The sequence below is a fragment of the Mobula birostris genome, chromosome 11 (assembly GCF_030028105.1).
Source record: "Mobula birostris isolate sMobBir1 chromosome 11, sMobBir1.hap1, whole genome shotgun sequence".
Lineage (NCBI taxonomy): Eukaryota > Metazoa > Chordata > Chondrichthyes > Myliobatiformes > Myliobatidae > Mobula > Mobula birostris.
This window is the reverse complement of record NC_092380.1, coordinates 24797239-24816026: the sequence shown is the minus strand read 5'-3', so window position 1 is coordinate 24816026 and position 18788 is coordinate 24797239. Positions and strand designations below refer to the sequence as shown.

Here is an 18788-nt window from a genome sequence, read left to right as displayed (position 1 = left end):
CGTGGTCAGTAACGATATGATGGGCCGAAGAGTCTGCTTTTGCGCTGTGTTCCATGTTCAACCTCAATACCAATTTCCGGTCTTTCTCATAATGTTCCTTGGCGCCTTTCAGCGTTCAGAAATTTCTAGTCTTACGGCAGGAAAGTGGTGCTCGGGTTCAAGATCTGATTGAAGGACAGAACGCCCTGGAAGGGCCAAGCGGCCTGCCCCTGCTTCTTCCGAAGGGTTCGGGTTGGTGGGAGAGAGTTGGGGCATTCGAGAATTCCTAACACCACCACCCCCGCCGCCTCCCGGACTTCCAACTAAGATTCGGCTGAACTTCGAGGGCCAATCGGTTGAAGACATCTATCGGGTTTTGCCCGGATTCCCTCGCCTGACCTCTCCGTTCAAGGTGTTGCCCGGCCGGCGAGCTGTCGGGGGGTGCGTGCTATCTCCGCGCTGCTACAGCGTGCGGTGTTCGCACATGCACACCGCCGCCTGTGAAGGGGTGTGGACAAAGAGAGGCTAGTCCGGGGGTGCTTGTGCACCCACAGAGCTGGGGGTGCAGGAGGGAGGGGAGCTGAGATCTAATCACCCCTCTCCTTTTCATACCCGCATCTTCTGTGGAGATCCGTATCTCCCCCCGGCTGTGAGACCCGGGTGTCTTATTGTTGGGGGATTGAAACAAAGGCAGAAAATGGAGATCATGTGCGGGACCAGTGGGTGGGGAGTGTGACTGCGCGCTCTTGAGCTGATTTGCCCCCGCCCCCTTTCCTGCTTCGGAAAAGAGGGATTTGGAATAATCTCTCTCTATCTCCCTCACTCACACACACACACACACACACACACACACACATGCGCACTTCGCTCTATTGTAAGTGTGAACCATCCAGCGGGGCTGTGTTATTCGGACGGTGACAAGGTGCGGGTGGAATGTGCCCATTTTTGATGTGAAGCAGATCGGGACCTCACTCGCAGCCCGTTCTGTAGTTACTTGTTGGGCTGTCAAAATGACCGCAAAAGGCAAGCGCTTCTCTTTGTGTGTGGGTGTGTGTGTGTCTCTCTCTCTTTCTTTGAGTGTGAGTGTGTGTGTGTGTTACACGGAGAGGATTCTTGCACGTGTGGGATCTGCTTGCTGTGCGACTGGGAACTCCGGGAATTAAAGGATGCAGTTATCGATCTCTCTCCCTCTCTCTCTCTACCTCCAGCGCTGGGTGATGTACCGGCTCTCTCCTTAGCCCAGGCTACGCTCAACCATGCCACAGAGCCCGGTCTCCAGTGATGATGAGAGGCGCAGTGGCTCCGACTCTGACACCGAGAGCTCCGAGGACGGGGCCGTGCGGGGCGGCGCCGGCGCCGACTCCACCGTCGCCCCGTCGAGACCCATCCAGACCGATTTCAGTATGATGGTATTCCGCATCGGGATTCCCGACCTCCAGCAGACGGTAAGGACCGGGAGGTGGCGGCTGTGGGATGAGGTGGTGAACAATGAAACTGGGCAGGTCGATTGCAACAAAAGCATGGTCTGCATTCGTGTAGCGACGTCCCAAAGTGAAATTCAGACCACCCAAGTTCTTATTGCAAGGTGGCCGCCGTGACAGATATAGCAGGATTCCACCAGTAGTTGTTTCATTGGCTTTTGCGATGGGGAGAGGCTTTACATTTTGACGAGGAGATCCTGGTCAAGGCTGGTGAGGCAAGGCTGCCTTGTATTTTACATGTCTTTTGTTCAGCCTCTGACCCATCCCAATAGAAGAGACTGCGGATGCTGGAAACTGGAGCAACTCGCTGGAGGAGGAACTCAGCGAGTCGGGCAGCGTCTGTGGGGAGTGGGGGGGGGGGAGGAGGCTGGGAAATGCCAGTCGGCGTTTGGGGTCGGGACCCGCCGTCCTGTTCGGCCGGAGGGAGTCACCCCAGCGGCCGTGTAGCCTCCCTCTCTGAGGGTACGGACTTAGTTGTGCGTTAACGGTGCTTGGAGCGAGAGTTGGGAGGTGAGGGTCCGCGGCGGATGGGTTTTCTGGGACCGGAGGGGAGAGGGAGCTGTGTCCAACCTCAGGGGTTGTCGGAGAGGGTCTTCTCTTCTGGGGCTCAATCGCAGGCTGGAGGTTTTGATGGGTGGGGTCAGTTAGTGGGAGAGCTCGTGTAACCCAGAGTTGGAGGATTACCGTGGCTTCTCTCCCAAAGAAAGTTTGACTCTCTCTGGCACCCAAGTCTCCGGCACAAAGAGCCGCTCTGCTGGGGTTTGAGATGAAAGCGCCGGGACTGCTCAGCTTGCTGATTGTCGCTGGTGACCTTTCCTCACCGCCCGTTATCTGTGTCTTGGCGCAGGTAGCCGAGGGCTGATCATTGCCACCGCTTCCCTGTGTGTGTGTGTGTCGTCTTGCACTGAGCTCGAGCTGTGAGCTGCGTGTCCAGGAGTGAGATTCAGCGTTTCTGGGTCAGGAGAGCTGCGGGCTGGATTTCTAGATCTGGCCCCGGGCGCTCTAATGCAATCTGCACCATTGCTGCTGCTGCCTTTTTGGATTGTGTAGTAAGCAGACTCTCCTCTGGTCCAGAACAGTCCCGTGATTTTGCTTTACCAAAGTGGGAGAGTTCTTTGGAGCAAGGCACGAAGTGCTGGAGGAACTCGCAGAACAGTCAGCATCTATGGGGAGGAATTAAACAGTCGGCATTTTGGCTGAAGTCCTTGACCCGCTGTGTTCCTTCAGCATTGTGTGTGTGTTGCTCTAGATTTCCAGCTCCACAGAACCTCTTGTGTGGAATGCCCAGGCAGAGAAGGCTTTAACGAACACAAAATGCTGGAGGAGCTCAGCAGGTCAGGCAGCCTCTGTGGTGGGGTACAAGCAATTGACATTTTGGGCTGAGACCCTTCTTCAGGACTGGAAAGAAAGTGGGGGCAGACTGAATAAGAAGGTGAGGGGGGGAGGGGAAGAAGTCTAAGATGACCTGTGATAGGTGAGGCCAGGTGAAGGGGAAGGTAAGTGGGGGGATGAGGGATGAAGTGAGAACCTGGGAGGGGATGGGTAGAAGAGAGTCTATTCCCCTCCATAGATGCTACCCAGCCTGCTGAGTTCCTCCAGCAATACGTGCGTGTTGCTGCGGATTTCCTGCATCTGCAGAATCTCCTGTGTCTGAGTTCTCCCCGGTGTCCTGGCCAACATTTTCTCCCCTTGCCCAATGTCACCACAAGTGAGCCGGCTGTCTCGTTACTTGTGCTGCGTGCAAACTGCTCCCGTGCCTCCCTGCTCTAATGCAGTCGCTGCGTTTTATAGTGAGCGCCGCTGGCCACGTACGACTTTCTGAGGTGACAGGAAGTGCGCACAGGAGAGGGGCGTCTGCGAAGAGTTTGTACGTTCTGTCCTTGACCGCGGGGGGTGGTTGTGCTCCAGTTTCTTCCCACGTTTCAAAGATGCACGGGTTAGTAGGTTAATTGGTCAGGTGGTTATATATAATCGGACGGCGTAGGCTTTTTGGGTAGAAAGGGCTTGATACCGTGCTGTCTGAACAATTTGGTTCTTCAGCCCGTTATCGCTTCCACCTATCACCTCCCAGCTTCTTTCTTCATCTCCCTCCCCTACTCCCCCACCTTCCTCCCCTCCTGGTCTCACCTATCACCAGTCAGTTCGTACTCATCCCCCCTCCCCCCACCAATTTATTCTGTCCCTTCCACTGCTGTAAGGCACTTATGTATTCTCCCCATGACTGTGTGGGTTTCCTCCAGGTGCCCAGATTTCCTCCCACATTCCAGAGACGTAAGGGTGACGGTTAGTAAGTTGTGGGCGTGCTATGTTGGTGCCAGAAACCTGATGACACTTGAGGGCTCGAACTGCATTGGTCACTGACACAAACAGTGCCTTTCCCTGACTACGTGAGACAAGACTAATCTGTAAAATGCATTTGTATTACCCGTAGATTTCGGAATCATTATCACTGACGTTTGTTGCGAAATTTGCTGTTTTGCGGCAGCAGTACTGTGTATTACGTGCAATATGCTATAAATTTAAATAGAAAAAAGTTAAATTCTGCAGGTAGTGTGAAAAAGAGAGCAACAATTGTGAGGTAGCGTTCATGGATGGTTCACCTTGGTGGGTGAGTTGCCTGCCGTAAGTTACCCCTTAAACCAGGCTAGTGCCAGAAAGGGTCAAGGGGCAAGTTCATGGGCTTTTGAAATATGTTGGAGATGTGTGGGGAAGCAGGACTTGGGCTAGCATGTACATGATGGGCCAAATGGCCTCATTCTGTGTTGCAGTGAGATACCCATGGTGAGTTCTGATGTGCAGAGGACAGATTACAGTTGGCATGGCACTCTGCAGTGTGCAGAGTTGGCCGGGGGTCAGGGTGAAACAGCAAGTTTCATGACATAAGTCAGTGATATTAAACCTGATTCTGATTCTGGGTGTGGTTGGGCACCATGGTGACAGCGCCACGGCTGCAGTCTGTCATCTCTCCCCAGTCTCTATGGTTACAATTAAGCAGCGGCTGTGTCCTGTGCTGTCTGAACTAATTAGCTCAGACTTCACCTGAGTGGCAATATACTCACAAACACTGCAGGAACGCGGCAGGGCAGGCCGCGTCGATGGAGGGGAGTTAGCAGTTGACGTTTCAGGCCGAGGCCCCTCATCAGGACTGGAAAGGGAGGGGGAAGAAGCCAGAGTAAGGTGGTGGGTGGAGGGGGAGAACTACAAGCTGGCAGCTGATAGGTGAAGCCGGGTGAGGGGGAAGCTGAGTGGATGGAGGAGGGGAGGATGAAGTAATAGGTGGGAAAAGGCTGAGGAAAGAGGAATCAGATAGGAGAGGAGAGTGGATCCTGGGAGAAAAGGAAGGAGGAGGGGGACCAGTGGGAGGTGATGGGCAGGTATAGAGAAGAGAGGAATTAGAACGGGGAATGGAAAAAGAGAAGGGGCCCAGTGCTGGAAAGGGAGGGAGGGTCATCTTCAGCTGAAAAGGAGTGAGGTGTCTAAGTGCGCGGGGTGGATGGGAGGACTGCAGGAAATCACTTGGGCATTGCTGGACAGTGGACCAGTCATCACATCACGCAGAGAGAACTGGGTCTGGCGAGGCGTCCATGGGAGACTGGCGGTCTAGTTGCTACACATAGCCAGTCATCTCCCTGTGGAGGGGGCTGAGGAAGGAGGGCAGTGAATATGACATGCCCAGTACTCCAAGGGTTAAAATACTATCCGTTAATGTTGGGAACGAAAGGGTCTGGGGAATTTTAAACGAAGATTTACAATCGGTACACGCATACATGGTATCCTGAAAGTAGATGTCACCTTCAGCATAGTGAAATATTCAACACTTTACAGAGAAACGCGATCAAACTAAAGTCACAAAATGAGCCGTGAGGATAAATTATTTCTTTAAAAAAAAATCAGGTCAGAAAGCTAGGTTTGAGAAGCCTGGTGAATGTAGAGAGGGAGGTGGTGCTGCTGAATTTGGAGCTGCAAACATCAGTGGTCATCGTGTCACAGAGCATGGAAACACCCCATTCGGCCCAACTGGTGTGTGCTAGCCCCATTTGACTCTAATCTCTCAAACCTTTCCTGTCCCAATGTTAATGCACCTGCTTCAACCACTTCCTCTCGTTCCATACACCCACCACCTTCTGTACGAAGAAGATGTATCCCAGGTGCCTTTTAAATCTCCCCTCTCACGTTAGACTTATACCCCCCGTTCTTGATTTCCGAACTCCGGGAAATAGACTGAGAGCATACACCCTATGCATTCTTCTCATGGTTTTCTACCCCTCATTCTCATATACTCCAATGCCCGCCACGATCTGTAAAGAGTTTGTACGTTCTCCCTGAGACCATATGGATTTTCTCCAGGTGCTCTGGGTTCCTCCCACAGTCCAAAGACGTACCGGTTGGTTAATTGGTCATTGTAAATTGTCCCTTGATTAGGCATGGCTGAAACCAGGTGTTGCTGACCGATGCGGCTCGAAGGTTTGGAAGGGCCTATTCCGCACTGTATCCCAATAAATAAATTCTCAGTCTAATCAAGGTTTTTCTAGAACTCAGTCCCTCAAGTCCTGGAAGCCTCTGCACTCTTTGTAGCACAATGGCGTCTTTATGCACGCACCTTTTGGGCTTGCAGACATTGTGGAGCTAGCAGGGGTCTGCCCTGACAGAGAGGCCACCTCCAGTTATTCATCGAATCTCGGTCTCCCTTGATACAGCTCTCCCCGTTCATGTCAGGAGCAGAGCATCACTTTACAGTGCCTGTGATCATCGATCGTGGGTTCAATTCCCGCCACTGTCGTTAGTAAGATGGAGACACAAGATATCGTCTGCCCTTACTGACCCCGGCTGAAGGCCCTTGAGTTGAAACGGCGACTGTCCACTTCCCTTCCCAGATGCTGCCTGACCTGGTGAGTTGCTCCAGCACCTTGTGTGTTCCTCCGCACTGAAAAGATATTTTAGCCTTATCTTCCACGCATCATTTGTGTCAAATCAAGTCATCAAGGATCATTCTGTGCAGCCTGCAATTATCGGCATGCTTCTGGCGCCAACATAGCATGCCGACAATTTACTAACCCTTACTAATCTGTATGCCTTTGGAATATGGAAGGAAACTGGAGCTCCCAGAGGAAACCCACACAGCCACAGAGGTAAAGTACAAACTCCTTGCAGACAGCGGTGGAAATTGAACCCACAATCGATGATCACAGGCACTGTAAAGTGATGCCCTGCTCCTGAACTTAAGAACAGTCCTTCACATGCTAAGATTCCAGTTCCTAAATGTGCCACATACTTAGAATCAAGGTGGGCTGTTGCCAGGTGTGAGGTCGTTTGGGCCATTGCTACTGTCTTGTGCATGTTCATCGTTCCACTTTATTTGAGAATGACCCCCTGGCTCGGTGGTTTCCTTATTCCAGCTCTTTGTTCAAGGTTCACTCCGCATTTCAGACGGTCCTGGGGAGCAAACTGACCACCCGCCCCCCCCTGGATTCCGGGTTGGCATGGCAGTTAGAGCTGGGGGCGGCGGTTGTGAGCGTGAGCGGCTGTCGTTGAAACAAAGCTAATCCTGTGCATTGACACGGGATCAAGTTCTTCTGGGTGGGGTTGACCACTACCCAGGGAGTCGCCATCACAAAGTATGCGGTTCACCATCGGAGATGGATGTGCTGGAGTTTCCGAATTGTCCACCCAGCCGTGTTGTGGAAGTTCAGTCACTAAGAATGTTCCAGATTGAGTTGGTAGATCTCTAGATATTCAAGCAAAATTGTATTAGTTTAAGAAGATGGCACTGAGTTTAAAAAAAAAATCAATCATTAACTGACATTGCAGAAACGGTGGGTGCAAGTGGCCGATTGCTGCTTTATTTCCTATCAAGTCCTGCAGCAAGAAAAAGGGCTCCTTGCCCCTTAAATTCACGCTAACCATCAGCCTCCCATTTACATCAACTTGATTTTACTCTCCCCTCACTGAAACAAAAGATTAACGACGAGCTTTATTTGTCACGTGTACATCAAAACGTACAGTGAAATGCATCGCTTGCGTCAAATCAAATCAGTGAGAATATGCCGGGGCAGCCCACAATTGGCGCCATGCTTCTGGTGCCAACGTAGCATGCCCACGACTCACCAACCAGCACTCGTACGACTTTGGAATGTGGAGGAATCCAGAGCACTTGGGAGGAAATGCAGTCAAAGGGAGAATGTACACATCATCTCCCCACAAATCTTCCCCCTCCCCCTCACCCACACACTGAGGGTAATTTTACAATCTCCAGTTAGCCTATAAACCCAGACATCCTTTGGATGCGGGAGGACACTAGGGTATTTGAGAAAACCCACTTGGCAATGGGAAGAGATACGAACTCCACCAGTTAGCAGGATCAAACTCGGGTCACTGGAGCTATGAGGTAGTGGGCCTGCCAGCCGTGGCAGTGTGTGCTGATGACCCTGCACCGTTTGTGTCTGGGAATTCTCCTGCAATGCAGGCTCTTCCCGGAGGGGATGTTCCCTCAACTTCAACCTGCCCCGACTGCTTCAACCCAAAAGCCGAGTCTGGGTTCCCAGCAACCAGGGAGCTGGTTCTCTACCAGGATCCCTCTCTTGTCAGTGCTGCCTGTGTTCGTGGATCCAGTGGAGTTCATTACTCCTGGGGGTGGGGGGGGAAGGATTTACCCTTGGGTCATCAGCTTCTCCCTTTGTAGATGAACATGGAAGATGTCTGCTTTTTAGATGTGCTCGGGCAGGGGTTCCCAACCTTTTTTATACTATGGACCAGTGCCATTAAGCAAGGAGTCTGCGGGCCTCAGGTTGTGAACCCCGTCATTGGAGGGAGTGGTTGGACAAACACGGGTTGCTTTCTCTGGAGTGATGGAGGTTGAAGGGAGAACTGATAGATATTTACATAATTAGGTAGAGTGGGTAACCAGTATCTTTTATTCCAGGTTTGAAATGTCTTGTGCCAGATGGCATACATTTAAGATGAGAATGGGATAAGTTCAAAAGAGATGTACGGGCAAGTTTATTTTTCTGCAGAATAGTGGGTGTCCAGATTGCACTGCCTGGTTGGTGGAGGAAGCAGATATTAAAGAAACTTAAGAAGGCACATGAGTGTGCAGGGAATGGGGTGAAATGGATATTGTGTAGGCAGAAGGAATTAGTTTAGTTGGGCTCATCTTCATTTGATTACTAATTTAATTAGTTCAGCATAACATTATGGGCTGAAATGCCTGTCCTTGTGACACGCAGTCCAATGTTACAAGTGGGTTGTGAGACATCCTGGGAACGTGACATGTTGGCACCGGAAGCATATGGTGACACTTGCGACTTGCCCCCGGTGCATTCTCGGACTGTGCTGGTCGATGACGCAGACATTGCATTTCACAGTGTGTTTTGATGCACGCGTGCCAAGTCCGGCTGGCCATTTGATTGCTCAAGTAATTAGATTGGCAGAACATTGTGGGTTGAAGCAGGTCGCTGGCTCCGGTGTGTTGTAGGACGTCCTGACAAGGGAGCGAAAGAGGAATGGGAGAAGCAGCCCCCCACCCCCCCCACCACCCTTCTCTGTTTCATAGAAAGAGCAGGAGAGTGACATCATCATCAAATGGGGATTTTCTGGAATTGGGAGGTGGTGGGATCTGGAAGCTGCTTTCCACCTGGAGACGGGGGGGGGAGGTTTGGCGGAGGGTATGACAGCAGAGGATGCAGGATAGGTAGTTATACCCTCAGTTGTGTTCCAGTGGAATGAAGGAGAAGCCCCAGAAAAGGTAAAAAAAAAAAAGCCCCCCCCTCCCCATTCTCCAGTTGGGAACTGCAGGCAGACATGGAGAACATTCAGCCGCTCCTGAAACACACAGGCACCAAGCTCCCTGGAGACCCCTAGGAATCGATGACATCCATCGGCAGGGGTGGAGAGAGGGGCTTGAGCTTCATCTCCCTGGTCCCGAGATACTGAAGAGGAAGAGTTGTTCGGCAGAGATATGGAGGGTGACTCTGGAGAGGGAGGGGGGAGGAACCTCCGTCCTTGAGAAATGTGCCATCCTCTCTTGGCCTCCAGGCTTTAATTGGTGCATATTCAGCACCATTTCCCACCACGCCATCCCCACACTCCAGAACACTGGCTGCACACATGCCAACAGGAGCTTGGGTCCTGTGGGGTGTACAGGATGGGTGCATATACCCGTTCGCCAGAGACCGCAGACGCTGGAATCCGGAGCAACCTGCTGAAGGAACTCAGCAAGTCGAGAAGCATCAGTAGGGTGGAGGGCAGAAAGGAAACGTTGGAGCCTCAGGTCGAATCTCTGCGTTGGAACCAAGTGGAGGGACAAGATGGCCACTCTAAAGAGGAGGGGAAGTGGTGGGAGAGGAGTCTGGGACTGATGAGGGGTGTAGGATGACAGTCAGGAAGTGCCAGTGACGTGCGTGCCTCTTGTCAGTGGTGAGGACCTACAACTCGGGTCCACAAGCCCAGGCAACTTCCTTGAAAGTTTTCTCTTTCAATCTTATTGACACCTTTGCTGTAGCTAAGTGATGCTGTCCCACCAGTGTCCCAAATAACAGAATTGCAATCCTCAGCAAATGCCCATGAAGTACTGTAGGGATTCAGCAGGTCGGGGAGAATATTTGTATTTGATACCTCGAGCAGTGAAGGATAGCATTCTGCTTTGATCTCACATCTCCTATCCTTATAGCTCCCTCCTGTGTTCCCACGCTGGATTCTGACGCCATTCCAACCCGTCGAGCCTTGGGCTGAGTTTGGGGAATAATTGGTCACCTGTTTGTGTTAAACTCCCAATCTGTCCCTCCTGGAGACTTGTGTTTGTGGCGAAAGACGGTCACTGGTCCACAGAACCAATGATCAACTTTATTCACCCTGTACATTTATTAGGAATCTGCTCTGGTGTGTTGGCGATGAGGTGCAACAAAAAACAACAGCATTCAACAATTAACATAGAAACCTAGAAAACCTACAGCACAGTACAGGCCCTTCGGCCCACAGAGTTGTGCCGAACATGTCCCTACCTTAGAAATTACTAGGCCTACCTATAGCCCTCTATTTTTCTAAGCTCTGTACCTATCCAAAAATCTCTTAAAATACCCTATCGTATCTGCCTCCACCACCGTTGCCAGCAGCCCATTCCATGCACTCACCACTCTCTGAGTAAAAAAAACTTATCCCTGACATCTCTGTACCGACTCCCCAGCTCCTCAAACCTGTGTCCTCTTGTGGCAACCATTTCAGCCCTGGGAAAAAGCCTTTGACTATCCACACAATCAATGCCTCTCATCATCTTATACACCTCTATCAGGTCACCTCTCATTCTCCATCGCTCCAAGGAGAAAAGGCCGAGTTCACCCAACCTATTCTCATCAGGCATGCTGCCCAATCCAGGCAACATCCTTGTAAATCTCCTCTGCCCCCTTTCTATGGCTTCCACATCCTTCCTGTAGTGAGGGGACCAGAACTAAGCACAGTACTCCAATTGGGGTCTGGGGTCTGACCAGGGTCCTATATAGCTGCCACATATAATTTATACTCATAGAGAATTGAATAGAATGTACATAAATCCCAGCATGTACTTGCAATGTATACAGTATTGTAAAAAGGTCCTTTAAAGGGTTTACAGTGCAGTGACGGGGGTAATAGACAGAGGGGAGCAGAGGTATTGGTGGGGGTTAACCAGAATGGTTGATCACATTTATTGCCTGGGGGAAGTGTCTGTTAAGATGGCATGAAGTTTTTGTTTTAATAGCCCTATAGCATTTTCCAGAAGGTTTTGGAAAAAGCAGTTTGTAGGCTTGGTAGTGTCCACAATGATTTTACCCACTCGCTTCCTTGTCCTGGACACATACAAGTCCTGCGGTGATGGTAGACTACAGCCAGCGACCTGTCCTGACAGCTCTCTAGCTTTCGTATTTTGTGAGAGGAAGCTGCATCAAACCAGACAGTAATGACTGATGTGAGGATGCTCTCTATGATGGCAGTGTAGAATTGCACCAGGATATTCTGTGGCACATGGCCAAGTGGTTAAGGCGTTCGTCTAGTGATCTGAAGGTCGCTAGTTCGAGCCTTGGCTGAGGCAGCGTGTTGTGTCCTTGAGCAAGGCACTTAACCACACATTGCTCTGCGACGACACTGGTGCTAAGCTGAATGGGTTCTAATGCCCTTCCCTTGGACAACGTCGGTGGTGTGGAGAGGGGAGACTTGCAGCATGGGCAACTGCTGGTCTTCCATACAACCTTGCCCAGGCCTGCACCCTGGAAACCTTCCAAGGCGCAAATCCATGGTTTCATGAGGCTAACGGATGCCTATGAAGATGATGATGATGATGATTCTGGGGAAGATGGAATCTTACCAACTGCTGTAGGAGGTGCACCATTCCAGCTTGAGTGATAGAGCCATTGAGCAGCACAGCTCAGAAGCAGGCTCTTCTCTACATCTGGTCAGTATGTCACCAACTCTGTTTCGACCCACAAGATTCCTCCAGCAGATTGTTTAGCTGCAGTAGGAAAACTCTCCATTTGACCCACATCTTGCAGCCTTGAGAGATGCTGGAAAACTCCACAGAGAGATACAGTGTGGAAGCAGGTCCTTCAAACCACTCAATCCCTGCTGACCATCTATTACCCACCTGCACCGATCCGACGTTATCCTCCCTGCATTCCTATCCACTCCGCAGTTCGCCATCAATCCCCCTTCAGAAAAGGGGAAGTTGGGATAGCACACAGCAGTTCTCATCGCGGGGTGAACAGCTTTGGGTTCTTGGGTGTCAGGATCAATCCTGCACCCAACACATTGACGCAGTTATGAAGAAGGCACAACAACGGTTATATGTTTTTTAAGAGTTTGAGATTCCATATGTCACCAAAGACTGCAGCACGTTTCTACACATGTACTGTAGAGAGCATTCTGACTGGTTGCATCCCTGTCTGGTCTGGAGGCTCCAACCCACAGGATCGGAAAAAGCTGCAGAGGGTTGGAACTCAGCTGACTTCAGCACAGACACTATCCTCTTCACTACTGAGAACAACTTCAAAAGGCGATGTAGGTGGTATCCATCAAGAAGGACCCTCACCATATAGGACTTGCCTTCTTTCCATTATTACCATCAGGAAGGAGGTACAGGAGCCTGAAAGCACACATTCGATGTTTTAGAAATGGCTTCCTCCCCTCCGACATCAGATTTATGGACCCATGAACGCTACCTTGTTATTCTGCTCTCGTTTTGTACAAACATATATATATCCTTATTGTACTTTATGGTAATTTTTAAAGATTGCACTGTATACCTGCTGCAAAAAAAATCAAATTTCACAACATGCGGAAGTGATAATAAAGCTGATTCTGATTCTGAAATCCGTGCCTCTCCCGTATTTGATTCCCCAACCCCCACCTACACACTACGGGCAATTTAAAACAGCCGATTAACCCAGAACATCTTTGGGAGGTGGGAGGAAAGTGGAGCACCCTGGGGAAACCCACATTGCCAGAGGGAGAGCAAACAGCTGAGGTCGGGATTGAACCCAGCTGTCTTTATCTGTGAGGCAGGGCCTCTACCTGGTGCACCATTGTGCCAGCGTGGCTCCTTAGGGAGAGACGGAGAGTCTGACCACCCAGAAGGGGACAGCCGGTGCTTTGGTTTCAGCTTGAGCTAAGGAGCCACTGGAGGCTTTAGCCCATGATCAACTGCCCTCTCACCATTGGTCACCTTGCCTGTCGATCCTCACACTGCCCTGACTTTTCACACCACACAGGAGAGTGGGCAGAACCCTCCTTCCCCGATGGGTCAGTGGGGTTTTGACCATTGTTATTCAAATAATGTCCTCAATTGAATCAGGGTTTCCTGTGCTGTGAGGTGGTGGTTCTACTGTGCCATCTACACATATAAAACGGAGGTACTGGTGGCGCAGTTATTGTGTAGTGGTCAGGCTGCACACAGCAAGCTCCCATTAAGAATAAAAGAATGTGGCAATCAGATAATCGGTTCTGATAAACCCAAAATTCTGCAGATGCTGGAAATCTTCAGCAACACACACCCAAAATGCATGTGGAACTCTGTAGGTCAGGCAACATCTATGGAGCGGAATAAACATAGAACATAAAAGAGTACTGACCCTTTGGCCTACAATATAATACAGGCATTATAACCTTTTTGAAAATCAATCTAACTCTTCCCTCCTACACAATTTTTCATTTTTTTAAAATCATCCATGCACCTATCTAAGAGTTTCTTAAAATCCCCTAATGTCTCTGCCTCTACCACTACCCCTAGCAGTACGCTGCATGCATCCACTACATTCTGTGTAGAGAACTTACCTTTGACACCGCCTATACTTTCCTCTCATCACCTTAAAATTATGCCTCCTTCTATTAGTCCATTTGGCCCAAAGAGAATGTCACCAGCTATTAACTTAATCTATGCATCATCACCTTTAATGCCTCTATTAAGTCACCCCTCATCCTTCTTCACCCCAAAAAATGCTCATTCAACTTATCCTCATAAGACATGCTCCCTAATCCAGGCAGCATCCTGGTAAATCTCCTCTGCACTCTCTGTAAAGCTTCCATGTCCTTCCTACAATGAGGTGATTAGAACTGACCAACTTGAACCACAGTTTCCTTTATTCTTTAGAGAACCTGCACCATCTTGTAAGCCTCTATCAAGTCACCCCTCATCCTCCAGAGAAAAGCTCGGGCTCACTCAACCTGTCCTCATAGGACGTGCTCTCTAATCCAGGTAGCATCCTGATAAATTTCCTCTGCACCCTCTCTAAAGCTCCCACATCCTTCCTATAACAAGCTGAACATAATATTCAAATGTGGTCTATAAGACATGACGAAGCAGCTCTTGAACTCACTGCCCCGTAGAATGAAGGCCAACACACCATGCACCTTCTCAACCGCCCCATCAACTCGTTCGGCAATTTTGAACGATCTGTGAATATGGATCCCAAGGTCCCTCTGGTCTTTAACACCGCTAAGCATCCTGCCTTCAACCCCGTACTCCTGCCTTCGAGTTTGGCCTTCCAAAATGAATCACTTCTCACTTTCTGGTTGACATTTTGGGCCAAGACCAAGGACAAATGTCGCCTGAGAGCCACTTAATGACCTCTGTTTTATCTGCTCCGAACCCACATGGGTTGTTCTGGGGTGTGTGTGTGAGAAGAGATCTATGTTAATGCAGTCGACAGGAAAATGCCAGCGCTGGGCAGCGTTTGCAGAAGAGAGTGGGTCACTGTCAACGTGGCCTACATCTCTGCTCGTTAGTGGGGCATGCAAATAGATTAGAGCACAGGCGAACTCAAGCTGCTCGGGGAAAAAAAAACCTGTGTTTAAAAATACTTCCCTGCATCTCTCCTCATCTGGAAATAGTGACTTCAGCCACAAAGGTAGAGGAAGACAATTTGTAACGTGTCTCTGCGGGTTAGAGTTGGGTCAGTTGGGGCAGCAGGATGGGAGGAGGAGGGAGCGAAGGTTGTGATTCTGGAGGGTGACTAGTGTTTAAAACGACCGCACGCTGCTCAGAAACCAAATGGCGTCTGTTGTGCACCGGGGTTATTTTTAGTTCGAGAGCCAAGGTGAACAGAATCTGAGCAAATTTATTTTTGTTGAATTACCAAGGGGTTCAAATGGAGAGTAGGAGGTTTCTATTGTGAATCTTTGATCTACCCTTCCTCTCTCCCTCACTACTTCTCTGCACATGTGTGTGTGTGTTCTCCCTCATCATCCTTTTCACTCCCCTTCTACACTGCAGTGTGCATATGCCTGTGTATTGCTGTATATTTGTGTCCCTGCCTCTGCCCCCTCACACTTCTCGTTTGCACACTGTTCTCTCTCTGTCTGTCTCTCTGCCTGTCTCTTTTTGCTTGTCTTTCTCTCTCTCTCTTTTTCTGTCACTCTGTCTCTCTCTCTTTCTGTCCCTCTCTGTCTCTCTCCCTCTTCTCCCTCTGTCACTTTCTCTCACTCACCCTGCCTGTCTCTGCCTTTCTCTCCCTCTCTGTCTCTGTCTCTCTCTGTCTCTCTCTCTCTTCCCCCTATTTCTGTCTGTCTTTATTTCTCTTCCTCTGCCTTTCTCTCTCTTACCCCCCTCTCTCATCCTCTGACCCTCTCTCTCTTTCACCCCTCTGACTCATCCACCCTCCCCCTCCTGTTTTCTCTCTCTCGGTTTAGGATAGGTGGTTGGTGATACAGACTCGCGGGGCCTCAGTTTCCCCACCGCACCTCTCTGATCATGACACGTGAGACTTGGTGTGTATCTACATGCACACGTGTGTGTTGGTGTGTGTCCGCACGTGTTTCGGCTGGGGCAGAACGTGGGGTTTGGGCCAGAAATCAGGAAAGCAGCTGAAGAACGAGGATGGGGGTTCAGTCTGGGGTGTGTCCACGCCAGCACAAGCAGTTGAATTGAGACACACTGGGTCCTCCAGCCCTTTAGCCTCGCCCCTGCCAGCTGCCTTTCTGTCAATGGTCACAGACATCTGAGTCCTTCATTACTGCTGTCTTATGTGATGAGAAGTTTGTTGTTTTGCGGCAGCATGAACATAAAAATCTATAACTTAGAAATTAAATAGATGGTGCAAAAAGAAAGGAATAATTTGGCAGTGTTCATGGACTGTTCAGAAATCTGATGGTGAGGTGGAAGAAGCTGTTCCGAAAATGTTGAGTGTGTGTCTACACACTCCTGTACCTCGTCCCTGATGGTAGTAATGAGAAAAGGACGTGTCCTGGGTGGTGAGGGTCTTTTCGTGGTGCATGCTGCCTTTTGAAGATTCAAGATTGTTTAATGTCATTTCCTGTCAGGAGAACAAATAATCGTTACCCTGGATTTGAAGCAACACAAAAAAAAACGCAAACTATATATATATATAAATGTAAGATAGCTTATATACATTGATTGTACGTCCATAAAGTGACGCGACGGTGACTGATGGAAATAATAAAGCAGAGGTAGAGTCAGTGGGTGGAGGTGTTGATCAGCCTTACTGCTTGGGGGAAGTAACTGTGTCTGAGTCTGCTGGTGCTGGCTTGGATGCCACTCTGTGATGGGAGTGGGACAAACAGTCCATGAGAAGGTTGTGTGGAGTCCTTCATGACGTTACTGGTCCTTTCCCGGCACCTTCCCACATGTCCTTGACAGTAGGTAGGCTGGTGCTTTTGGCAGTTTTGACTACCCATCGCAGTGCAGTTTCCGTACCGAGCAGGGATGCTGTCTACTGCACATCTCCTCGCAGATGGTGGAGAGGGCTATGCCCGCGATGGAGCTGGTTGAGTTTACCACCCTCTGAAGATTTTTCTCATCCTGCGCTTTGGAGGCTCCCTACTGCAACCAGTCTGTAGCAATTTGCTAGAATCTTTGGTAACGTACCAAACCAACTCAAACTCTTAATGAAGTATAGCTGCTGGGATGCCTTCTTTGTAAATACACCAAAGCACAGATCCTCCAAGATGTTGTCGCCCAGGAACTTGAAGCTCACCCTTTCTACTGCTGACCCCCTCGGTGGTGATTGGTTCATGTTCTCCTGACTTCCTGATGTCCACAAACAATATCTTGGTCTTACTGGTGTTGAGTGCCAGGTTTATGTTGCGACACCACTCAGCCAGCCGATCCAGCTCACTCCCGTATGCCCCCTTGTCACCGCCTGAGATTCTGCTGACAGCAGTGGTGTCATCTGCACCTTGTGCCCTCTGACCTCAGACTGCGACCAATCAGCCTTTAGCTGCCTTCTGGCAACAAACAACCGTGGTGGGCTGGTAGACAATGCAAAACCATAGATTCTGACTGAAGGTCTGTTGGCCACAGACGGGTTGTTGTGGTTGCCATAGCAACGGTGATAATTGGCCGCAAACAGCTGTTTCAGTCGTGGCGCGGAACCACCCTCTGATTGGATAATATTTAATAATGCCACATTCAGTTGGATACGGACTGCGGGAACCTGGGCTAATTCAGAGTTGGATTAACGTCTGCGGATAACTTAATTAAAGGCTCCGGCATCTGCTGTGACAAAACAAATAATGCAACCTTTCAAGTCTCTGAGAAGGGTTGTATCATTCCCCTATGAGCTGCCAAGGGCTAAGGTTTTATCCCGATTCTGTATAGGGCCCGTCATCTTTCCCCTGAGTGTTGACAGCTGAGGAGGGAACCAGTAGAAGGGGGTGAATGTGTTGAGCTTCAACATGGAGAAACTTTTCCTTGGAGGTGTCACAGCTTGGAATTGGGCTGCTCGTGGTTCATTTTAGGGGGTGTGTAGAATCTTAACCATCTCCTGAAAGCAAGTCCCTCCCCAACATTGGCTGTGTCTACAGGAGGAGCTGCTTCAACCAGGCATCATCCACCATCAGTGATCCCCACCCATGCCATCTTCTTGCATCCCAAAGTCCCACTTCACCAGGTGGAAGAAAAGCACTTTACACTAAAACGGACAACTTTTGTCATAATTGTTCTCTTTCTTGTAAAAATTGAGCGTCATTTGTTTTCCTTGTCAGCGCTGCTTATCTGACGCTCTGTGCCTGTGACCCCCGCTGCGGGTAAGTTTTTCTTTGCACCTGTGCACCCGTGGCAATGAACTGAACTTTGGCTTTGAAAGTTGGTGAGTTTGGGAGCTGGCAGAGGGTCAGTCGATAGGAGTTTAAAATCAGTGGACTGACCGCCTCCACTGCTTGTAGTGTAGTAGTTAGCGTAACGCTTCACAGCGCTAGCGACCAGCGTTCAATTCCTACTGCTGTCTGTAAGGAGTTTGTACGTTCTCCCTGTGACTGTAAGTTTCTTCCAGGTGTTCTGGTTTCCTGCCACGTCCTAAGGATGTACCGGTTAGTAGTTTAATTAGTTACATGGGCAGATTTGGCACCTCGGGCTCGTTGGGCTGGAAGGACCTGTTACCGTGCTGTATCTCGAAACAAATAAACTAATCTCAGGTGCTGTCTTCTTCCATAACAGCCAAGCTGTTAATCACTTCTGTAATGTGCATTGATGAACTGAACCATTGCAGCATGCCATAATGTATACTGAACTAATGCATGCATCTGTAATCTGCAGCAACAGTTGCCTGGGGTCATATTACCCTTACTGCCATGGAACTGTACACTGACAATTGCGTGCTGTCACGCAGGTTGCATTACTGTGCACTGCTGCGATGCGATACTCCACATGTACTGCACAATGCTGTAACACACATGGCAATCTTGCACACCACCTATCGTGCACACTGGTCATTTTCACACTGATTCTACGTTATATGCCTGACTACTACAGAAAAGTCAAAGTTGAGTTTATTGTCACATGCATAGGTGCAACAAAAAACCTACTTGCAGCAGCACTGCAGCACGTGGCATCATATAGGCAGCTTTCACAGGAAA

General features: G+C 49.8%; 1 protein-coding gene across 1 annotated transcript in view; it reads left to right on the top strand.

Moving 5' to 3' along the window:
- The first annotated feature begins 1205 nt into the window (after window positions 1-1205).
- Window positions 1206-18788, top strand: part of LOC140204937 (SH3 and multiple ankyrin repeat domains protein 1-like) — a 209392-nt gene continuing 191809 nt past the window's right edge. Inside the window, exon 1 of the mRNA XM_072271919.1 lies at window positions 1206-1424. Coding sequence (XP_072128020.1) covers window positions 1236-1424 — 189 coding nt within the window. The 5' untranslated portion in view covers window positions 1206-1235. The remainder of the gene's footprint in view (window positions 1425-18788) is intronic.